At 39.8% G+C, this 21,797-nt stretch overlaps 1 protein-coding gene across 2 annotated transcripts in view; it reads left to right on the top strand.

The window, feature by feature from the left end:
* Positions 1–21,120, top strand: part of oxnad1 (oxidoreductase NAD-binding domain containing 1) — a 36,307-nt gene extending 15,187 nt beyond the window's left edge. For both annotated transcript variants that reach the window (XM_055656694.1, XM_055656690.1), the window contains exons 4-7: positions 1,459–1,600; positions 9,934–10,176; positions 14,044–14,152; positions 20,503–21,120. In XM_055656694.1, coding sequence (XP_055512669.1) covers positions 1,459–1,600; positions 9,934–10,176; positions 14,044–14,152; positions 20,503–20,654 — 646 coding nt within the window. In that variant the 3' untranslated portion in view covers positions 20,655–21,120. The remainder of the gene's footprint in view (positions 1–1,458; positions 1,601–9,933; positions 10,177–14,043; positions 14,153–20,502) is intronic.
* The last annotated feature ends 677 nt before the right edge of the window (positions 21,121–21,797 follow it).

Raw genomic sequence — 21,797 nt, 5'->3', positions numbered from 1 at the left:
CAAACAGCAATACCGAACCCAGAGGCACCTAGTACCTAGTACTGAACCCAGAGGCACACCACTAGTCACAGGCCTCCAGTCTGATAACCAAAACTGTGCTGACTATTTTCATCACCCCACATCCATCTAAATGTACGTGTATATTATCCCTCCATATAACCATATAACCATATAACAATTACAGCACGGAAACAGGCCATCTTGGCCCTACAAGTCCGTGCCGAACAAATTTTTTTTTCCCCTTAGTCCCACCTGCCTGCACTCCGAATACTCTTTAGTAACTTTATGACAACCGATGGTAGGCTCGCTGCCCTATAGTTCCTAGGCTATTGCGTACATACCTTCTTAAATAGACTCACAACATTTGCTGCCTGTATTTAATGACAACTCATAAATCTCAGCCGGAGCACCTGCAATTTCCTCTATAGCTTCCCAGAGTGTCCTCGGATATATCTGATCAGGCATGGGAGATTTGTCTACCTGAAGTATCTGTAACCTGAATCATTAAGCTGCCAGTCCTGTCCTTCTCTTAACCATTTTTCTGCAATGGCTACAACGATCTCGTCACATACTCAAGTTCCTCTGCCTTGCACGTCAGGTCTCTTGCATTAAAATAAGTTAAATTCAACCCAACTGTCCTTCCTCACTCTTTACAAACACCACTAAACTTGCTCATTTTCTATATTGGTTATGTTTGCAAACAGTTCAGATCTAAAATCAACTAACACTGGAGGGGAACCAATATCCTGGCGGGCAGGTTCGCTAATGCTATACGGGTGGGTTTAAATTAGATTTTCGGGGGGTGGAATCCTATGCAGGACCAAGGCAGGTGAGAGGCTGGAAGTCATTATGGATGGTGATGAATGAAAGTTTAGTGGTGTTTGTAAAGATCGAGGAAGGTTTGTCAATGGTTTTAAAAAAAAAACTGCCCACCCACAACATGTGGTGATAATAATGGTAGAATAACGGATATGCATATCGTGAAACTGCATTTCCACGAGGTCTACTGCGCTATGATGCCCAGTTTCAACAAGCCAAATCTGTTCTGTTTATTCCATTAAGCACAATTTTAGTGCCATCCAACATATTTGAGGATGTCCAGCATATGAAGTCAGAACTTTTTGAGTCTTTATAAAAACTTTTGTGGTCACTTCCACAAATCGTATGTACAGACATATTAAAACCTAAGCTGATAGTCTTTTCATAAGCAATTGTTAAACACCAGCTCTCTTTCTGCGTTTGTATATTTGGTAGAATAAGGGATGGGTTTCATTGGTATCTCTTATCAGATGCATCTAATTGTATCTCTCAAAATTTCAGAGGTCAAAATTATTTATTTCTGAAACATTCTACCATATGTAAAAACATATTAATCAAATATTTTAATATCCCATGGTTCCTTGTTTAGTGTTGTATTCCTTTGATTTAATAGAGAGTACCTTTTTTTTTTAATTGAAGGGTAGACTTCTTTATTCCTGGCATATCTAAAGTTGGTGGATTTTCCATCTGTTCAAGTCCGGGGCAATTGGAGAGAGAAGGTGTGATGGAGCTGGCAGTAAAATACAGCAAGCATCCTCCTGCCCACTGGATTCATTCACAGGTAACTAAATACATTTGTTTATTTGTTTTATAGTTTGGGGGGAAATAATTTATTGATGAGTTAAAACCTATTCTTTGAGTAACTGATCAGAGCTGTAATTGTATTTCATTTAAGTTTTAAAAAAAACTAAATAGTGTACTAAATGGCGGGGATTATTTGAAATTAGTGTTCAGATTGTTTTGGAGGTGCAAAATTGCAGATGCTGAAATCTTGAGCATAAAACAAACCTCGAGAAAAACTCAGCAAGTCGGGCAGCATCTGTAGGGGGGAAATGGGCCGACATCATTTTGGATCAGGGATTTCTCTGGCAGTTTTTATTGTTTTCTTTTAAATTTGCATTTACAATTGCCACTGATTAATGCTGCTTATCAATTTGTAGTTTGTTGTTGCTGACTGATTAACAAGATGTAGGTTTTCCCAATATTCCTGATTATCCTGATTATTCTTAAAAATGTAGTTGTGTGCCGTTCATTAGCTTCTGCATCCTATATGATGCCAATTATGCAGGCTGTTTTGTCTTCAGCTGTGTTGTTGGAGCTCCATCATCCAGACAAAAAGAGAGTATTCCACCACATCCCTAAATTTGTGCTTATTAATGGTAGAAAAAAATGCGGGAGGGTGCTTGGCAAAGGTGCTAAGACACGCTCTGCATTACCTGATCTTGTAGTATTGCTCCTTGCATTTAGTTTAGTTTATTATTGTCACATGTACTGAGGTACAGTGAAAAGCTTTTGTGTGCCATCCAGTCAAAATAAAGACTTTACATGAATATAATCAGGCTGTCAACAGTGCAAAGATAAAGGATAAAGAGTGCAACATTTAGTGCAAAGATACAACATTGAAGTCCGATTAAAGATAGTTTAAAGGTCTCCAATGATGTAGATAGGAGGTCAGGACTGCACGCTAGCTGATGAGATATCATTATCCAGTTAAGTTTCTGGTAAATGGTGACCATATGATGTTGATGTTCATGGATTCAATGATGGTACAAATATTAAACCTCTAGATTTTCCAATCTAACAATGAATATTGCTTGCTTGCTGCGTGGAGATGTGGATTGCTTCATTATCTGCATAATAAGAACTGGAATTGCCATCATTTAATGATGTTGGGCCTCTGACAATATCTTGAGGAACTCATGCAGTGGACTGAATTGATTTGTTTTATACAACCACTACTCTTTTTCTTTTGTGCCAGTAGTGAAACTAATCCATGGTCTGTTTTCTCCTGATCTACATTGACTTCAGCTAGGGCTTCTTAATGCACACTTCAACCAATCTTGTCTTGACAATTGCAGTAACTGTCTCTCCTACCCAGGAATTGAACTGCATTCTCCACATTTCGACTAGGATGCACTTTGATGTTCCTGGCATATATTAAATAATACATCAGTAGGCTGGTTAGTGAGTGCTGTTTTCCATTGCTTTGACTATGATTTTGAGTAGTCTGATGGGGTAATTGGTCATAATGCATTTGTCCTTCTGGACAAATCATCCAACATTGTTGACTTGAGTTTCAAACAGGTAAACGACCAGTACGGCTATTTTGGAGCACCTCATCTCATGTTCTTGTGACTCACCCAATCATTTTATATAATCTGGAACGAATCAATTTAGCTGGCCTGCGATGGTGGGATTATAGTCTTATGAAAGATCATCAACCTGAGATCATCGGAACCAAAATCACGCTGCTGGAGGAACTCTGAGGGTTCGGCAACATCTGTGGAAGAAGAATGGTTGAAACATCAACCATCCCTGTGCCATTACAATTGATGCCTAGTCTACTGAGTTCCTCCAACACTTGTTTTTGTACCATATCATGCTGCCTTGACATATATTCCTTAACTGCTGAATTACCAGTTTTTTTTTATTTGAGAAGTTTACCTCTCAAGTTTATTAATTCAGGTCGATCAATTACTTGTGCATTAAGAGTTTTTCTAGGATGTAATAGAAGAAGAAGAATCGTATTATGTGTAATGATTGAAGGAGTGCCAGCTTTTGTATGGCAGCTGTTCATAAATGTAGGTTCTTAAACACGTTCATACATGTAGTTGGTTCTCTATTTTGCAGTAAATTTGAATGGTATTTTTATTATTTGCTGTGCTAAATATTTATACATTGTTTCACGTATTCAAAGTGCAATGTTAAAAGTGATGAAGGTTATTTGAACCAAATATCTATTCAGTAGATTTTCTCTTGTTTGCATATTGATGCTGGACAAATGTTAAGATTGTGTCACTAATAACAGTACTACAGAGTCTAGTCCTCATTTTTAAATATTTATAAAATACAAATAACCCGACAAAGAAGCCTATTCGATATTTCATGTCTTTCTATGAATTCAAAAATTTAAATTATGTCAGCAGGAGCTCCAGGTTCCAATGCATATACATTATATTACCACTAGCTGGTGCTATACCACCATTTCACTACCAGAATGCAGAGGTTAGTCAGATTTGGATTATTATATTGTATACACCAGGGTACAATGAAATTCATTGTGAAATTAATAGTATACACAGACTAATGATGAGCAAAAAAAGCAGAATGGCCAAGATTATAGTGCAATCCAAAGTAGTGCAAAAAGACATTACGGTACAATAATAGAATACCTCAATGAGTTTTCTGTGGGAAGTTTAGTTTATCTTCATTGCACCTCAGTACACATGACAAGCTTCTGTTGCATGCTATCCAATTAAAGAAAGGAACTATGAAAGAGGTGACTGGTTCAGGAATTTGAAAGCAGAAGGAAAAAAGCTGTGCTTTGGATGTCTGAGCTTTCAAGCTCCTGGATCTTCTCTCTGAAGATAGAACTACCTAGGTAGCAGGTATCCTTGACGATACTGCCAGCCTTTCAGTTGTAATGTGCCATAAAGATATAATGAACTTGCTATGTTCACCACACTCTGCAGTTCAGGCAATCAAGAGCAGAGCAGTTGCTATCCAGACAAAGATGCCTCAGATCACCAGCTTAGTCTGAAATCCACCGTGGCGTCCTGAATGATTCTCCGATGGCTGTAGTTTTTTTTAATACTGTTCAGGATCGCTTGACGTAAATTATGCAGACTTGGACTTCACCTGGCAGTGGACAAAGAGTTCATTCTCTATTTTGGAGTAAATTTGAGTGAAGCAGTTGCAAAGTATCTCATCTGTTTCCTCAGACCCGCACTGCACAACATTCTGTACAGGATTCTCCCACTTCAGCTTCTGCTTGTAAGCAGGGAATAGAAGCACAGTCAGATTTACCAAAATGCAATCTGGGAATGAAGCGATATGTGTTTTTGATGGCTGTGTGGCAGTGGACGAGGGTGTTTGGGCCTCTGGTTGGACAGGAGCAGTGCTGATGATATTTTGGCAGCATGCTCTTGAGCTTGGCCTGATTGAACTTCCAGCCTATTATGAACAAGTCCCAGGGGTACTTTGTTTCCAGGCTATTGGTGACAGTGTATAGTTCCTCAAGTTCAAGCTTAGCATCGGCCTAGGTTGGGGTGTAGACCACTGTCAGGATAGCCAAAGTAAATTCCCGCACAGATGTGAGGACAATACTTCACCATAAGTAATTACAGTTCTGGGGAATGGGAGCAAGCCAGGACCATCATATCCGATCACCATTAGTTAATTAGAAAGCAGACCCTTCCGTCCATAACCTTGCCCAAGGATGCCGTGCAGTCCATTTGGTGTAACAAGAAGCCTCTGGGCTGAATGGCACAGTCACTGTTTTAAAGAAACATGTCTGTTTCTGAAAAACTGAGAAGTCCCTAAGACAGGTAAGTCGAGCTTTAAGTTCATCTTGATTATGCAGAAGACTGGTGCAGATATGGGCCATTACTCATCTTGCAAAGCACTTCATTATGGTCGGTGTTAGAACTACAGAGTGGTAGTCATTGGGGGTTACGGGGTTAAGAGGAGAAGCTAGATCAGCCACGATTGAATGGCGGATTAGACTTGATGCGCCGACTGGCCTAATTTTGCTCATAGAAACATAGAAAATAGGTGCAGGAGGAGGCCATTCGGCCCTTCGAGCCAGCACCGCCATTCATTGTGATCAAGGCAGATCGTCCCCTATCAATAACCCGTGCCTGCCTTCTCCCCATATCTCTTGACTCCACTAGCTCCTAAGCTCTATCTAACTCTCTCTTAAATCCATCCAGTGATATGGCCTCCACTGCCCTCTGTGGCAGGGAATTCCATAAATTCACAAGCCTCTGGGTGGAAAAACCTCCACTCGCCACTACTGCCATCCTCTTGTTATGAAGGCCCCATTCATTACTTTCTACTCTGCTTGCTTTCAGTGACCGGCCAACCAAGACGCCCAGATCTCATGTCACCACCCTCACCCCCAATACCATGTGTTCTAATTATAGTCACCAGTCTCCCATGCGGGATCTTATCAAAGGCTTTCTGAAAGTATAGATCTGCCACTACATCCACTTGTCCCGGTCCCAGCAGCCTCCTAACATCCTTTTCACAGTTCACACTGCCACCCAGCTTTGTGTCATCCGCAAACTTGCTAGTGTTGCTCCTAATTCCCTCTCCAAATCATTAATATATATGGTAAACAGTTGCGGCCCCACACCGAGCCTTGTGGCACTCCACTCGCCACTGCCTGCCATTCTGAAAAGGACCTGTTCACTGCTACTCTTTGCTTCCGGTCTGCCGACCAATTTTCTATCCATGTCAACACCCTACCCCCAATACCATGTGTTCTAATTATAGTCACCAGTCTCCCATGCGGGATCTTATCAAAGGCTTTCTGAAAGTCTAGATACACTACATCCACTGGCACCCCTTCATCCATTTTACTTGTCACATCCTCAAAATATTCCAGAAGATTAGTCAAGCATGATTTCCCTTTCATAAATCCATGTTGACTTGGACTAATCCTTTTACTGCTATCCAAATGCCCTATTATTACCTCTTTAATAATTGACTCCAGCATTTTTCCCACCACCGAAGTCAGGCTAAGTGGTCTTAAATTCCCCGTTTTCTCTCTCGCTCCTTTCTTGAAAAGTGGGATAACATTAGCTATCCTCCAATCCACAGGAACTGCTCCTGAATCTATTGAGCATTGGAAAAAGATGACCAATGCATCCACTATTTCTAGAGCCACCTCCCTGAGAACCCCAGGATGCAGATCATCAGGCCCAGGGGATTTATCATCCTTCAGTCCCATTAGCCTACCCAATACTATTTCTCCCCTAATGAAAATTTATTTTAGTTCCTCTACCCCCTTAGATCCTCTGTCCTCCAGTACATCTGGGAGATTGTTTGTGTCTTCCTTAGGGAAGACACTTCCCTAAGAGTACCTATTCAACTCTTCTGCTATTTCCTTGTTGCCCATAATAATTTCACCCTTTTCTGCCTTCAAGGGACCCACATTTGACTTTGCTACTCTTTTTCCCTTAACATATCTAAAGAAGCTTTTACTGTCCTCCTTTATATTCCTGGCCAGCTTCCCTTCATACTTCATCTTTTCAGCCAGTATTGCCCGTTTTGTTTCCTTCTGTTGTCCTATGAAAGTTTCCCAATCCTCTGGCTTCCGGCTACTCTTTGCTGTGTTATACATCTTTTCTTTTAGTTTTATTATATCCCTAACTTCTCTTGTCAGGCCCATTTGCCTCCTACTTCCCTTAGAATCTTTCTTCTGTTTTGGAATGAAATGATTCTGCGTCTTCTGGATTATGCCCAGAAATTCCTGCCATTGCTGTTCCACCGTCATTCCTGCTAGGATCCCTTTCCAGTCTACCTTGGCCAGCTCCCCTCTCATGCCTTCATGGTCCCCTTTGTTCAACTGCATCACTGACACTTCCGATTTAACCTTCTCCTTCTCAAATTGCAGATTAAAACTAATCATATTATGATCACTACCTCCAAGCGGTTCCTTTACCTCGAGTTTTCTTATCATATCTGGTTCATTGGACAACACTAAATCCAGGATTGCCTTTTCTCTGGTCGGCTCCATTACAAGCTGCTCTAAGAATCCATCTCGGAGGCATTCTACAAACTCTCTTTCTTGGAGTCCTGAACCAACCTGATTTTCCCAGTCTACCTGCATATTGAAATCCCCCATCACCATAGTAGCATTACCTTTGTTACATGCCAGTTTTAACTCCTGCTGCAACTTACACCCTACATCCGGGCTACTATTTGGGGGTTTGTAGATAACACCAATTAGTGTCGTCTTGCCTTTACAATTCCTCAACTCAATCCACAGTGATTCTACCTCGTCAGTCCCTATGTCTTCCCTTGCAAGGGACTGAATTCCATCCCTCACCAGCAGAGCTACCCCTCCCTATTCTGTCCACCTGCCTGTCCTTTCTATAGGATGTATAACTCTGAATATTAAGTTCCCAGGCCCGATCATCATGCAGCCACGTCTCAGTAATCCCCACAATGTCATATCTACCAACCTCAGAGCCTCAAGCTCATCTACATTACTTCTTATACATCACGCCTTCATATACAATACTTTTAATTCCTTACGCATCTCACCTATCACATTGATCCCTATTACACTTGGCCAATACTCTCCTATCTCTTTGTGAGCTTCTTTTCCCATTAATTCTGGGGTCATTAACCATCCCTTTACTCTCTTTCCCTTTAACTCCGTCCTCGACTATCCCATTTGACACCCCACCCCCCCTTATTCAGTTTAAAACCACCTGTGTAGCAGTGGCAAACCTGCCTGCCAGAATGCTGGTCCCCCACCTGTTAAGATGCAATCCGTCCCTCTTGTAGTTCCCCCTTACTCCCAAACAGATCCCAGTGATCTAAGAATCAAAATCCCTGCCACTTGCACCAGTTCCTCAGCCACACATTCAGGTCCCATATCTCCCTGTTCCTGCTCTCGCCAGCATGAGGAACTGGAAGCAAACCGGAGATAACCCTGGAGGTCCTGCTTTTCAGCATTTTTCCGAGCTCTCTAATGTCACGCTGCAGAATATTCATCCCCTTCTTTCCGACATCGTTTGTGCCGACATGCACTACCACTTCCGGCTGTTCACCTTCGCTCTTGAGGATTTTCTGCACTCTCTCTGTGACATCCTGGCACCAAGAAGGCAGCACACCATCCTCGAATCGCGTCTGTTCCTGCAGAAACCCCTGTCCGTACCTCTCACAATGGAGTCTCCAACTACAATGTAGTTGCCTGACGTTGGCCTCATTGGTTTTGGCTCACCAACCCTTTTTGCTTCGCAAGCCAGTCCGCCGCTCAGTGTGATAAAGTCTTCTGTCCCGACAGCTTCCAAGTGGGTGAACCTGTTCACAAGAGGTACAACACCCGGGGACCTTTGCATTCTATGTCTCCCTTCCTTTCTCACCGTCACCTACCTTCTCTCTTCCAGTACCTTAGGTGTAACAATCTTACTGTAGGACTTGTCGAGGAACGATTCAGTTTCTCTGACGAACCGGAGGTCATCCACTTGCTTCTCCAGTTCCCCAACACAGACCTTCAGGAGCTGTACCTGGATGCACTTCACACATTTGCAGCAGCCAGAGGCACCAGCAGTGCCCTTGACCTCCCACATACTGCAAGCATCACACTGAATCAGCTTGCTTGACATCTCCTTCTTTCGTCTCTCCCTCTCCAGCGTTTTGCGTAGCCTCCTCACCAAAGACTCTCGAGCCAAAAACTCGCACTTTTCTCACAGGGCACTGACTCTCGAGCCAAAGACTCGCACTTTTCTCACAGGGCACTTCCCTCACTGCCGCTCCCTAAGAGCCGTTCTGCTTATATTGACTGATAAATTGCCTAATTTACCAATTTACAAACTAAATTCCTCAGTTTTAAACTGTTTTCCCCCTCACTTCTAACTCTCCTCCCACTCGGGCTAGAGCCAATCAGTGCTTTCTCCTGCTTCTCTTTGTTGCTGTTGCTTCAAAATCCACGGGAGCTCTGAGTAAAGTCTGCCTGTGCTTTGCCTCTCCTTTTCAACTGTTTTCCCCCTCTGACTCTCTTCCAACTCTCCTCCCACTCGGACTAGAGCCAATCAGTGCTTTCTCCTGCTTCTCTTTGATGCTGTTGCTTCCAAATCCCGGGAGCTATGTTTCTATGTTTATACTTTGTTCAGTGCCATCTTGGTACGTAGACTGCCAAAGAACGCTTTTATTACAAATTATAAAAAAATATATTGATCACATATTATTGCTGACTGAAAAATATTATAACATTTAACTTCTTAATTCATTTTTCAATAATATGATGAACCTTTTTAAAAGACAATAAATATTTAGAATGCAATTTGGTTTTCCAATAGAACGTTCCCAAAAGTGGCAATTAAAAAAAAACTTTAAAAAAAAAACTTTTCTTGACAAATAATTTTATTTCTTTCTTAGTGTGAGATTGGTTCGGAGGTAACTCTTCGTGTAGGAGGTGATTTCTTCTTTGACCCTCGTCCTTCAGATTCTCCGGTGGATCTATTATTGGTTGCAGGTGGTGTGGGCATAAATCCCTTGTATTCTATACTCTTGCACGCTGCTGATCTCCACAGATTACAAGGAACGGAGCATTGTAAATACAAGCCAGGATCGGTACAGCTCTACTTCAGTGCTAAGAACATGGAAGAGCTGCTTTTCAAGGTTAGAAAATCCTTTTAATATTTTTTTACATTTTCATAATCGCAGTGTGAATCTGGTGTAGTCCAATGATTGATGGACACTGTGGATCTTTAAATTGACTTGCAGCAGACAATAAGATAGACTTTGTTTACGATATTTAATGCAGTTTAACAGTCTATTAAGTTTGTGTTTAATGAAATTTCCCTGGCCATGAATTAGAAGCGTAATGCTTCTAGTGGAATTTCAACAATTTATTTAGTAGTTTGCTCTGAACTATTCACATAAAGGCAATGATGACATCTGGTCAATTATTCCCATGCTTTAAAATTCCTTTGACGCTTCATTCTCTGTAATTGCTTGTTTGTGGCATTTTGTGGTTCTGTATTTTTTGTTCCTGTTTTATTTGAATAAATTACTCCCTTTCCATCTACCTTTTGCAAGCATTTAATACTACGGTTAAAATACATAGGGTTAATTTCACATTTCTTCCAGATACAACCGTGTACCCCTATATTTTTACCACATTTGTTACTCCATCTCTCCTTAACAGCGCAGGTTTAAGGATTTCACAGCAAAATTATATTAAGTTCACAAACAAGTTGTAGGAGTAGAATTAGGCCATTTGGCCCATCGAGCCTACTTGATGTGGTTGTTGCCACTTTTTACTTTCTTTTGAAATGTTGCCCGGTCAGGTAAAAAAAAATGTGTGTTTAAGCACCTCCAAATCAAATTAGTTAAAGTAAAAATAATAATAATAATAATCAGTTGCTTTAGATTTACAATGACATATATAATATTCATTTTAAAACACAAACTGTTGCATTCAATCAAAAATAATTTTAAGATGCCTTAAGGTAATACAAAATGTATCAAAGCAGGAAGGTTTAGGGAGAGAGTATTGAGTGTTCAGGCGAGATGACCAAATGTTAGTTGTTTATGGATGAGGACTACAACGTGAAACTGGAGTTGAGGCCAAAATCATGATTTTATTGAATTGTGGAGCAGATTCAACGGGCCAACTGGTCTACTTCTCTGATTACTTGGGTTCCATGAAAAATTATAAATATTAACGCCCCAGCGAAAGTTCCCGTCCCACTGCTGAGCTCAAGGACAGACCCGGTAGCTGCCGAGTACAAAGACAGGCCTGATTCGCCGTGCCAGGCGACTGCCTATAGAGGAAGATCAGAAGCCGTTCTGCCCCGAAGACCAGAGAGTCGTGGAAGTGGGAGCTGCTGGTGATGAGGACACAAGGAGTGAGCCGGTAGGAGAGGATATTGCATCCAGCTCTTTCAAAGTCTGCTGTAGAAGGTGCCGCCCGGGACACAGTTGGTCGGGGGAGGAGAGGGGCATTAGTTGGCGGCCGAACTAGCCAAGGGAGATGTGGGAGGCCATCTGGATTGCGGGGGGGTGCTCCGATACATCCAGTATGTGCACATTTCAGACTTTGAACTTACTTTCTTTTGTAATTATATGATGACGGTTGCAATAATTCCACTGTGCAATACATACGTAACAATAAAGAACCATTGAGCCCTCACCAGTAGTTCTCATAAATAAATAATGATGATTCGCCAGATTGAGATTCGTTTTATATTTGATGTGCTGGTTGGAATTCAGGATTAATCAGGAGGTAAGAGAAGAGGCCTTAGAAAAAGGTAAAACTACAATATTAGTTGACATTTCAGAATGGGAAGGTAGGCAGTTTTAATTGATTAAATATGGGATGTGAGACTAATTTCAAGAATAATAAGAACATGCAGTGTTTGTGCAAACAAGTGCATTCAGGAAGATTGTTGGAAAACTACAGTGGGCTCAGGGTGAGAATTGCAATTTTACAAATGTGAACATGTGGTACCAATTAGCACAGATGATAACATGAATGATTATGGGACAAATACAACTTTTGCTCAAAGAGGCCACATGAAACAAGCTGTCAGAGAAGGTAGTTTGAACAGGTACTATAATAACATTTAAAATACATTTGGACGGGTACAAAGTGAGAAAAGGGCCAAACATGGGTCAATAGAACAAACGTAGATGGGGCATCTTAGTTGGCATGGGCAAATTGGGCTGAAGAGCTTGTTTCCATAGTATATAACACTGAATCTATATTCCCTTTGGTTCTTTTGTGCCATTATCAGACACAGTGGTCATCTACAGTAATGATATAACCTACAAAAACATATGAAAGTTCATAGATGGTTATATCTTGGGCTGAAGGATGAAACCAGAGGACATGGCAGAAACCCATGAAGTCATAAGGAGAATGAACAAACCCCACATTGACAGTGGATATCGGGTTCAAACCCCAATCCCTGAAGCTATAAGGCAGCGGCAGGAACTGCTGTGTGCCTGATGGTTATGAATCTAGTCTTACAAATTTTGAATTGGTTGCTATTCTTGTATAAGTAAAGATATGGAATGCCAACTTTTTTCTTTAAATTGCTCTTGCAGCTTTATGCTTCAGTGTGTAAACAACCATATGTTTTGTAATAAATACAGTTTCTGTGATCTTTTAATGTATGATGTATTGACTTGTGAATTTGCACAACTTTATTTCCAATCTAAATGCACGTTACTATTAGCAACACCTTGGCACAAAAAAATAACTTTTTAATTTACTACTTGTCACAAAAGCAGTGAGTGTTTTGAAGTAGAAAGTGATTAATTTGAAAAGTTCACTTCTCTGGCCTTAACCATTTTTACAATTATACAACTCCAAATGTTTTGCTATTCGATTCAAAACTGTCAAATTCTGGAGAAAGGTTTCGGCCCGAAATGTTGCCTATTTCCTTCGCTCCATAGATGCTGCTGCACCCGCTGAGTTTCTCCAGCATTTTTGTGTACCTTAGTGTTTTGAAGTAGACTAGTTTGTTGAATTTAATTTCACTGATACAACTAATAACAGTTGGAACAGTTTTGAATCGAATAGCAAAACATTTGGAGTTGTATAAATGCCAAAAATGGTTAAGGCCATAGAAGTGAACTTTTCAAATTAATCACCTTCATTCTCCTGGGCCATCCTTGATTGCTTCTCCATGAAGATATACCTGACAAAATTCGCCCTAATGGAAGAAAAGGTCTTGATTAAATTTATTAAGCGATTAGAAGAATGTTCTAAAATCTCCACTTCAATTAAACCTGGTGAAAATGTATTGACAAATGTGCAGCTTGACAATGCTCTGTTATCAGCAATAATCTTTTAATTAATTATTAGCAATTGAAAGCATTTTATTCTCTTTTCCTTCATGTTTCTTGATACCATTTTTGTGTGTTTGATGAAAATGAACAATCAGATCATAGCTAAGTACAGAAAAAATGGCAGCACTTTTTCCTCCTGAGATGCTTACATTTTATTATTGTGCTGAATGTTGACAGGGTCAAATTCTTTAACTTGAGAAAAGAGGTGAAACTCATTTTATTTGCTGATAACTTTACAGCCCAGTGATTTGTTGGGTCACTTCAGTGGCAACTGTAATGGTGTTGTCAGGAAATGTCATGGGTATGGATAGTCTTACCTCATGGTCATTAGTGAAGTTTAATAATCTAACACTTTTCACAATCAACTCATAAATAAACTAATTTACTCCATTAATCTTCAACCAATTACCTTAATTAGGATTTGAATATATGGCTCCTGGGTTGCTAGTCCTGTATCATAATTACTAAACTGCCATAAATCTGATTCTATAGGTTTCCCAAGATTATTTTGAAGTTGCCATATTTGCTGCACTGATTTTGAAGTACTTTTCCACGGGTTTATTGACTTGAGATGGAAGGCATTCCTTTTTGTTTCACTTTAGTCCATTGTAGATTTCTGAACACATTTCTCCTTTTTCCGCTGAGGTTACTTATTTAATCATTTTATGCAATCGACTTGTTTTCCAGAGAAATATCATAAACCTAGCAAAGGAGTTTTCTGGAAAGATCAGTTGTCATTTTCATGTGACACAGCAAAGCTCTGAAGTACCTGAAGAAATCTTGCCTTACATAACTGGTAAGGTTTAGAATTTTTTGATCTTTTTGAATACTATTTATGTTTAGGCCTCGAATTATTGCTAAGTTTTATTCGGGTCAAAAGATAAGGACAAATTATTTAAGAATGTAACTCCATCTTCAAATTAGAAACAAAAACATCTGAATGGTTTTAAATATAAAAACAAAATTGAATATGCGCAAAGTACTAGAGTAACTCAGTGGGTTGGTAGCATCTCTGGAGAACATGTATCATGTTGGGATGGGGTCAAGACCATTGAGTTACTCCAGCCCTTTGTGTCTAATTTCTGCTATTCCATGCATCTACATTGAATATGTCTTGGGTTGATATTTTATCAGACCTTAGTTTTATGAAGAAAAGCAATTTTTTATTAATACAATTGTCACAAATGTGTGCATTCTTTGTACCCATATAACCATATAACCATATAACAATTACAGCACGGAAACAGGCCATCTCGGCCCTACAAGTCCATGCCGAACAAATTTTTTTTCCCCTTAGTCCCACCTGCCTGCATTCGTACCATAACCCTCCATTCCCTTCTCATCCATATGCCTATCCAATTTATTTTTAAATGATACTAATGAACCTGCCTCCACCACTTCCACTGGGAGCTCATTCCACACCGCCACCACTCTCTGCGTAAAGAAGTTCCCCCTCATATTACCCCTAAACTTCTGTCCCTTAATTCTGAAGTCATGTCCTCTTGTTTGAATCTTCCCTATTCTCAAAGGGAAAAGCTTGTCCACATCAACTCTGTCTATCCCTCTCATCATTTTAAAGACCTCTATCAGGTCCCCCCTTAACCTTCTGCGCTCCAGAGAATAAAGACCTAACTTATTCAACCTATCTCTGTAACTTAGTTGTTGAAACCCAGGCAACATTCTAGTAAATCTCCTCTGTACTCTGTACCCTTTGAGATTTATTGCGCAGTTCCCATTCAGATCTTTTGGTGTGTGCCAGGATAGATCAGCATACCGGATGATTAGCAGGCTGCGTAGGTGGATATAGATCTCCAGATATACAATTCACCAAAAGCCAACGTATTGTAATCAAGAAGCTAATGCACTAGTTACAATGTCTCTTGAACATTGGGATTCAAAATGAAGGATCTAATAATTTCAGAACCATAAATATTGAGACTTAATTCAGAGTGTTTTATTCCTGGAGTAAGTTTAGCGCTAATTCGCCATAATAATATCTGACTTAAAATTACATGTTGTAAAGAACAATTGTCTAAACTTGGCTACATTTCTTTGAGTTCAGAAGTTTGAATGGTAATTTAATTGAGGTCCTAAAATTTTATAAAGATACTTGATTGAATAGGTGCAAACCATTGGGGAGATCCATAAACAGTGGTTAATGAAATAAGTCAAAGGTTGTATCAGAAGAAAGAAGATTAGATTATAAAACAAAACAAAGATGAGTAAAAATAAAATTAGCATACAAGATGAAGTTAGCCAGATGTATAATATCAGATAGTGAAAACTTCTATAGTTATTTAAGAAAGAGTTAACCAATGGACATTCCCTATAGATGGCAAGCCTGGAGAATTACTGGTGGAACACGAGGAGGAGTCTGATGAATTAAACAGTTTGTATTGGTCTACACTGTAGAGGATACAAGCAACAATCCCGAAATAGTAATGCAAGAAAATTACCATCAACAGAAAAATTGTTGGTGCAGCAAACTGACAAATATGCAGGCCCTTATGGGCTTTATCTTAGGGTCTTTAAGGGAGTGATTCTTAAATAAATAGCATACTGATTTTGATTTTCCAAAATTCCCTAGATTTAGAAAAGGTTCTATTAGATTGAATGATAGCAAATAAACACCTTTATTCTAAATGGGAGACTGAAAGCAGAAAAAGAGATGTCAACTTTAGATTCTGAAACTTCAGCTGTTTCTCTTTTCGCAGATTCTATCTGAACTGAAAAGTGTTTCCAACATTTTATACCTATAATTCAAATTTCCAGCACCTGCAGCATTTTTGTTTTTCAAATTAAAGTCCCATAAGCTTTATTTAAGAGTTTCCCCATGACCAAAGCCATTACTGAAGGCATTATAATGGGACATTTATAAAAGTTCAGGGTAGTCAAACAAAATCAACATGATTGTGAAAAGGAAATCATGTTTGACCAATATATTGGAGTTCTTTAAAGAAGTAATGTGGTATTGATAAAGAAGACCCCTTGGATGTGCTGTGCCTAAATTTCCAGAAAGGATTTGATAAGATGTGATGATTTACATAATTTACAAGTGCCTAGCAAATAGATATTAGGTGGAAAACTGAATTTATCTGGATTTTTTGTTTAATGAATGCGTATATTCCAATGGGGAAAGAATGTAGTGCTCTGAGATGCAGCTGATCGGGTGTCAGTGCCAGGTCCATAAAATACAGGTCCATAAAATACTGCAGGAAATTAGGATACTATTTATTCTGTGTAAAATGAATACAAGATTATGCTTGAGTTATGTAGGGCATTGGTGGGAATAAATCTGAATCCTGAAATTACGCCAAAATGGTACACAATAGCACTACAATTTTTCCACCACCTTACTCACTATTGTACTGTGGTGTGTTTTCAACAAGTTTCGTTCAGATTGATGTTATATTTTACTTTATTCATATTTTTAACTTTACAAAACCCAGTTTGAGAAAGAATGACTTGAACACTGCAGTTGCAGTGGCAGTCATAATGGGAACTCATTTTCATAAACACCGGTGAACAGTGCTCCACCCGACAATGACATCACCATGGGATCTCATTTACATAAACTGCCCATCTACAGTGTTCCACCCAATGTAATGAGAGATTTGTTTCATTGTTGTAAGGAGAGGAAGGGTGGGTGAGGGGAGGAAGAGAAATATTATTTAAACATTGTGTTTAGTGGGAGAGTGCAATAGGAGAGGTGAGGAGTGGGGGAGCGGAGAGCGAAGAGGGAGGGTGAAAGGGAGGGAGTGTTGGGGATGAGGGGATATGAGCTGCGCCTGCACAGTTGGGGGCTATGGGTGAGTGGTGGAATATTGCGTTGGAACGGGTTGCTTTGGGGAACGGGTAAGTGGTCAAATATTGCTTTGGGGAACCAAACTTCCCGTGTGACAGGGCCCACTTGGTCTCATGATTCGATAAAACCTTGGCCATTCTACATTACTAAAAATCTGATCATACATTTTCTGAGATGCCCCCAAAACTAGATGCATCACTACTCTAGGTAGTATGTCGGTGTAGTGGTCGGTGGGGCATACTGTTTTTTTTAGTATGTTTCAATGTATGCTTTTAATGTTTCTCTGTGTGTCTTGTGTGGGGGAGTAAGGGGGAAACCGCTTTGGCCGCCTCCTCCACGGATTAATTGAGACTTAAATTTCACTTTTTTTCGACGCTTATCTGAAAAGAGTATGAAATTGTTCCTGATCTACAGGCCAATGAATATTTCAAACAACCCCGAAGTAACATGATTTATTTTTGTCTCGGCATGCTGTTTAGAACCAATATTGCAGGCAAATTGTAAATTTAACATAGAAATTAGGTGCAGGAGTAGGCCATTCGGCCCTTCGAGCCTGCACCGCCATTCAATATGATCATGGCTGATCATCCAACTCAGTATCCCGTACCTGCCTTCTCTCCATATCCTCTAATCCCCTTAGCCACAAGGGCCACATCTAACTCCCTCTTAAATATAGCCAATGAACTGGCCTCGACTACCCTCTGTGGCAGAGAGTTCCAGAGATTCACCATTCTCTGTGTGAAAAAAGTTCTTCTCATCTCGGTTTTAAAGGATTTCCCCCTTATCCTTAAGCTGTGACCCCTTGTCCTGGACTTCCCCAACATCAGGAGCAACCTTCCTGCATCTAGACTGTCCAACCCCTGAAGAATTTTGTAAGTTTCTATAAGATCCCCTCTCAATCTCCTAAATTCTAGAGAGTATCAACCAAGTCTATCTAGTCTTTCTTCATAAGACAGTCCTGACATCCCAGGAATCAGTCTGGTGAACCTTCTCTGCACTCCCTCTATGGCAATAATGTCCTTCCTCAGATTTGGAGACCAAAATTGTACGCAATACTCCAGGTGTGGTCTCACCAAGACCCTGTACAACTGCAGTAGAACCTCCCTGCTCCTATACTCAAATCCTTTTGCTATGAAAGCTAACATACCATTCGCTTTCTTCACTGCCTGCTGCACCTGCATGCCTACTTTCAATGACTGGTGTACCATGACACCCAGGTCTCGCTGCATCTCCCCTTTTCCTAGTCGGCCAAAATTTAGATAATAGTCTGCTTTCCTGTTTTTGCCACCAAAATGGAAAACCTCACATTTATCCACATTATACTGCATCTGCCAAACATTTGCCCACTCACACAGCCTATCCAAGTCACCTTGCAGTCTCCTAGCATCCTCCTCACAGCTAACACTGCCCCCCAGCTTAGTGTCATCCGCAAACTTGGAGATATTGCCTTCAATTCCCTCATCCAGATCATTAATATATATTGTAAATAGCTGGGGTCCCAGCACTGAGCCTTGCGGTACCCCACTAGTCACTGCCTGCCATTGTGAAAAGGACCCATTTACTCCTACTTTTTGCTTCCTGTTTGCCAGTCATTTCTCTATCCACATCAATACTGAACCCCCAATGCCATGTGCTTTAAGTTTGTATACTAATCTCTTATGTGGGACCTTGTCGAAAGCCTTCTGGAAGTCCAGATACACCACATCCACTGGTTCTCCCCTATCCACGCTACTAGTTACATCCTCGAAAAATTCTATAAGATTAAAATTTACTATTTTAAAGCAGTATACTTATTCTGAACAAAGACAGTACAGCTCAGAAACAGGCCCTTTGTCTCACAAGGTCTGTGCTGAACAAATGCTGAAATAAATTAATCTCATCTGCTTGCACATGGTCCATATTCAATTTCCTGCAAACCCATGTGCTTTTCTAAAATCCTCTTAAATGCCACTATCATATCTGCCTGCACCACTACTTCTGCAGCAGGTTCCAGGCACTCACCACCCTCTGTTTAAAAATAACTTGCTTGGGACATCTCCTTTAAAGTATGCCCCTCTTACTTTAAAGCTATGCCCTCTAATCTTTGACGTTTTCACCCTGGTGGGCGGAAAAGCACTGACTGTTTACCCTATATATCATAATTTTAGTCGAGAGAGTCCAGAGTGTTTAATTCTCATATGTCCCGAAACGGAACAATGAAATTCTAACTTGCAGCAGCACAGCAGATATGGAAACAGAGTACACTGTAAACGCTATAACAAACAAAAAAGTTCAGTACATTGAGAAAAATAAACAAACAATAATAGTGCAAAGACAAAAGCTATGGCCACATAGTGTATGTAGTTTGGAGCTTATTTGAAGGTTGTAGTGTTTAATAACCTGATGGTTGTTGGGAAGAAGCTGCTCCTGAACCTCTCCTTGTAAACAAATTTCCCCTTATCCAGGCAGCATTCTGGTAAACCTCCTCTGCACCTTTTCGGTTCTCCACACCCTTTCTGTAATAGGGCGACCAGAACTGCACACAATATTAGAACCAAAGATTATAGAGCAGAGCAAGATAGACCACTCCTCCGAAATCCAATGGACTGACGTGTAGTACGTAACGGAACGTCACGGCCGCCATTTGTTTATGCCAAACGCGACATCTTTGGTAGCGGGGACGGACTCCACAGTTATACAATCTGCTCTTACATCGGGTCGCAGGGAAAAGCAAAGATACTAGAGGCTCCTCTAGTATCTTTGGGGGAAGAGGACGTTTCCTCCACTCCTGAGTTGATCCAGGACTGATTCTCGGTCCCCCCGATACCAGATGAAGGCGGCCGGCTGGGGGAGCCTCGAGCGTCTGCCTGCGGTCGGCGCTCCCGAGGCAGCGGGCAATGCTCCTCTAGTATCTTTGGTGTAATCCGTTCCAAAGATTGATCTGCTCTATCATCTTTGGTGTAATCAGTGTTGTAGGGAAAAGTGTGTTATATAGCATCGATCACTTCACATATTTAGTTAATATTATTGTAAATTTTTTTAATATTATTGTAAATTGCAGCTCAATAAAATGGCGACATGTCATACCCATGTCAAACTACGCTTTTTTCGCAGAGTGGCGCATCTTGCTCTGCTATATAATCTTTGATTAGAACTGCGTGCAATACTTAAAGTAGTATTTAACTGGGTGTGTCATACTTTCAGATGTTCTAAATTTGCAAATCTTCCTGTAGGAATGTTTTACATTGAGTTTTTATTTATAATTACTGTTCTTTATTTTTAAGATCTTATATAGTACTTTTTATAGAGAATCTGGTTGGAACATGGTTATTTTGTAATTATATTGTTCATTTTTATTTTAGTTGGAAGAATATCTGAAGATACATTGGCACATGTGTCAAAGGATAACCTCTGTTACATTTGTGGACCACCTCCAATGATAGAGTCTGTTTCTCAACAGCTGGAAAAACTTGGTGTTCCTAAAGAAAGCATATTTTTTGAGAAGTGGTGGTAGTGAGAATCTGAAAAGGCAATTGATCTTATTCTGGTAATATGGCAGCATATTATTTTGTATTGCACATTATTGCAAAGTGGCCTGTATTTGAATTTTATTCCCAGTTAAAAGTAATGCATGATGCAGAACTTGGAGTTTGAGATTGATATCATTGGGTATTATGTTATTCCAATGAAGAATGTATTCAAATTATATTGTATGTCATAAATTATGTTATATTGCTTCTCTGAAAAACCTAAAATACTCAGTAAAAGTTTAGTTTTTGGACTTTTCTGAACGAACTACGAAAAATCTAATTTATTTCTACATTTCTTTGGTAGACATTTGAAACTTAAGCTGCCACCATTATCATCATATCAATGCAATTTTTCTTTGGGACCTGTCTCTAATACCACAGTCGAGAAACTGGATCTCAGTCCAACTCCTGCTGCACATTGCATGATGTCAGCTTGCACATCATGAATAATTCCAGCAAAAATTATTCCATGCAGGAATATTTTTAATATTGAAAGACAAATGTCTGTACTTTGGGGGAAAAAAGCTACCAAGACTAATTCCACCTTTCAATAAAAGTAATACAAATTCGCAACTTTATTTATGAAACCACTATTTTCATGAATACCCTTAAGTTATACATGTTTAATTCAGCAATCTGGGTTTACTCTGAGTGTGAAATAGATGCATAACTGTTTTCAAATGAAATAGTAATAAGCAGCTAGTTGTCTTGTCAAATTGCACCAACATAATTCAGTAGCTATTCCTGTGATTCATACTTCTGAATCATCTTGGTATAGCCACTGGTACAAATATATTGTATAAAGTCTTTGGATATATCAACAGGATTAATACTTTGGATATGACTTCACAATTATCAGTCAGTGAAAGATTTTAACGGGTAATTAGATTTAAGATGCAATTTATCATGAACTACAAATTAACTATATTTGTCATTCAATATCATCTACCTGTGAATTTGGTTTAGAAAATGTCAATGTTTTTATTCTGTATGATCTGAGAACTATGGTATCAAGAGGGTTGACATTGGCAAAATAAAAATTATATGTCTCGTGTCTACTACAATGTTATTTAAACTGCGTTTTATAGACAATAAGTGCAGGAGTAGGTCATTCGGCCCTTCGAGCC

Source organism: Leucoraja erinacea, chromosome 2, assembly GCF_028641065.1.
Source record: "Leucoraja erinacea ecotype New England chromosome 2, Leri_hhj_1, whole genome shotgun sequence".
Taxonomy (NCBI): domain Eukaryota; kingdom Metazoa; phylum Chordata; class Chondrichthyes; order Rajiformes; family Rajidae; genus Leucoraja; species Leucoraja erinaceus.
Note: the sequence above shows the minus strand (reverse complement) of the source record. Positions and strands in the feature narration are given on the sequence as shown.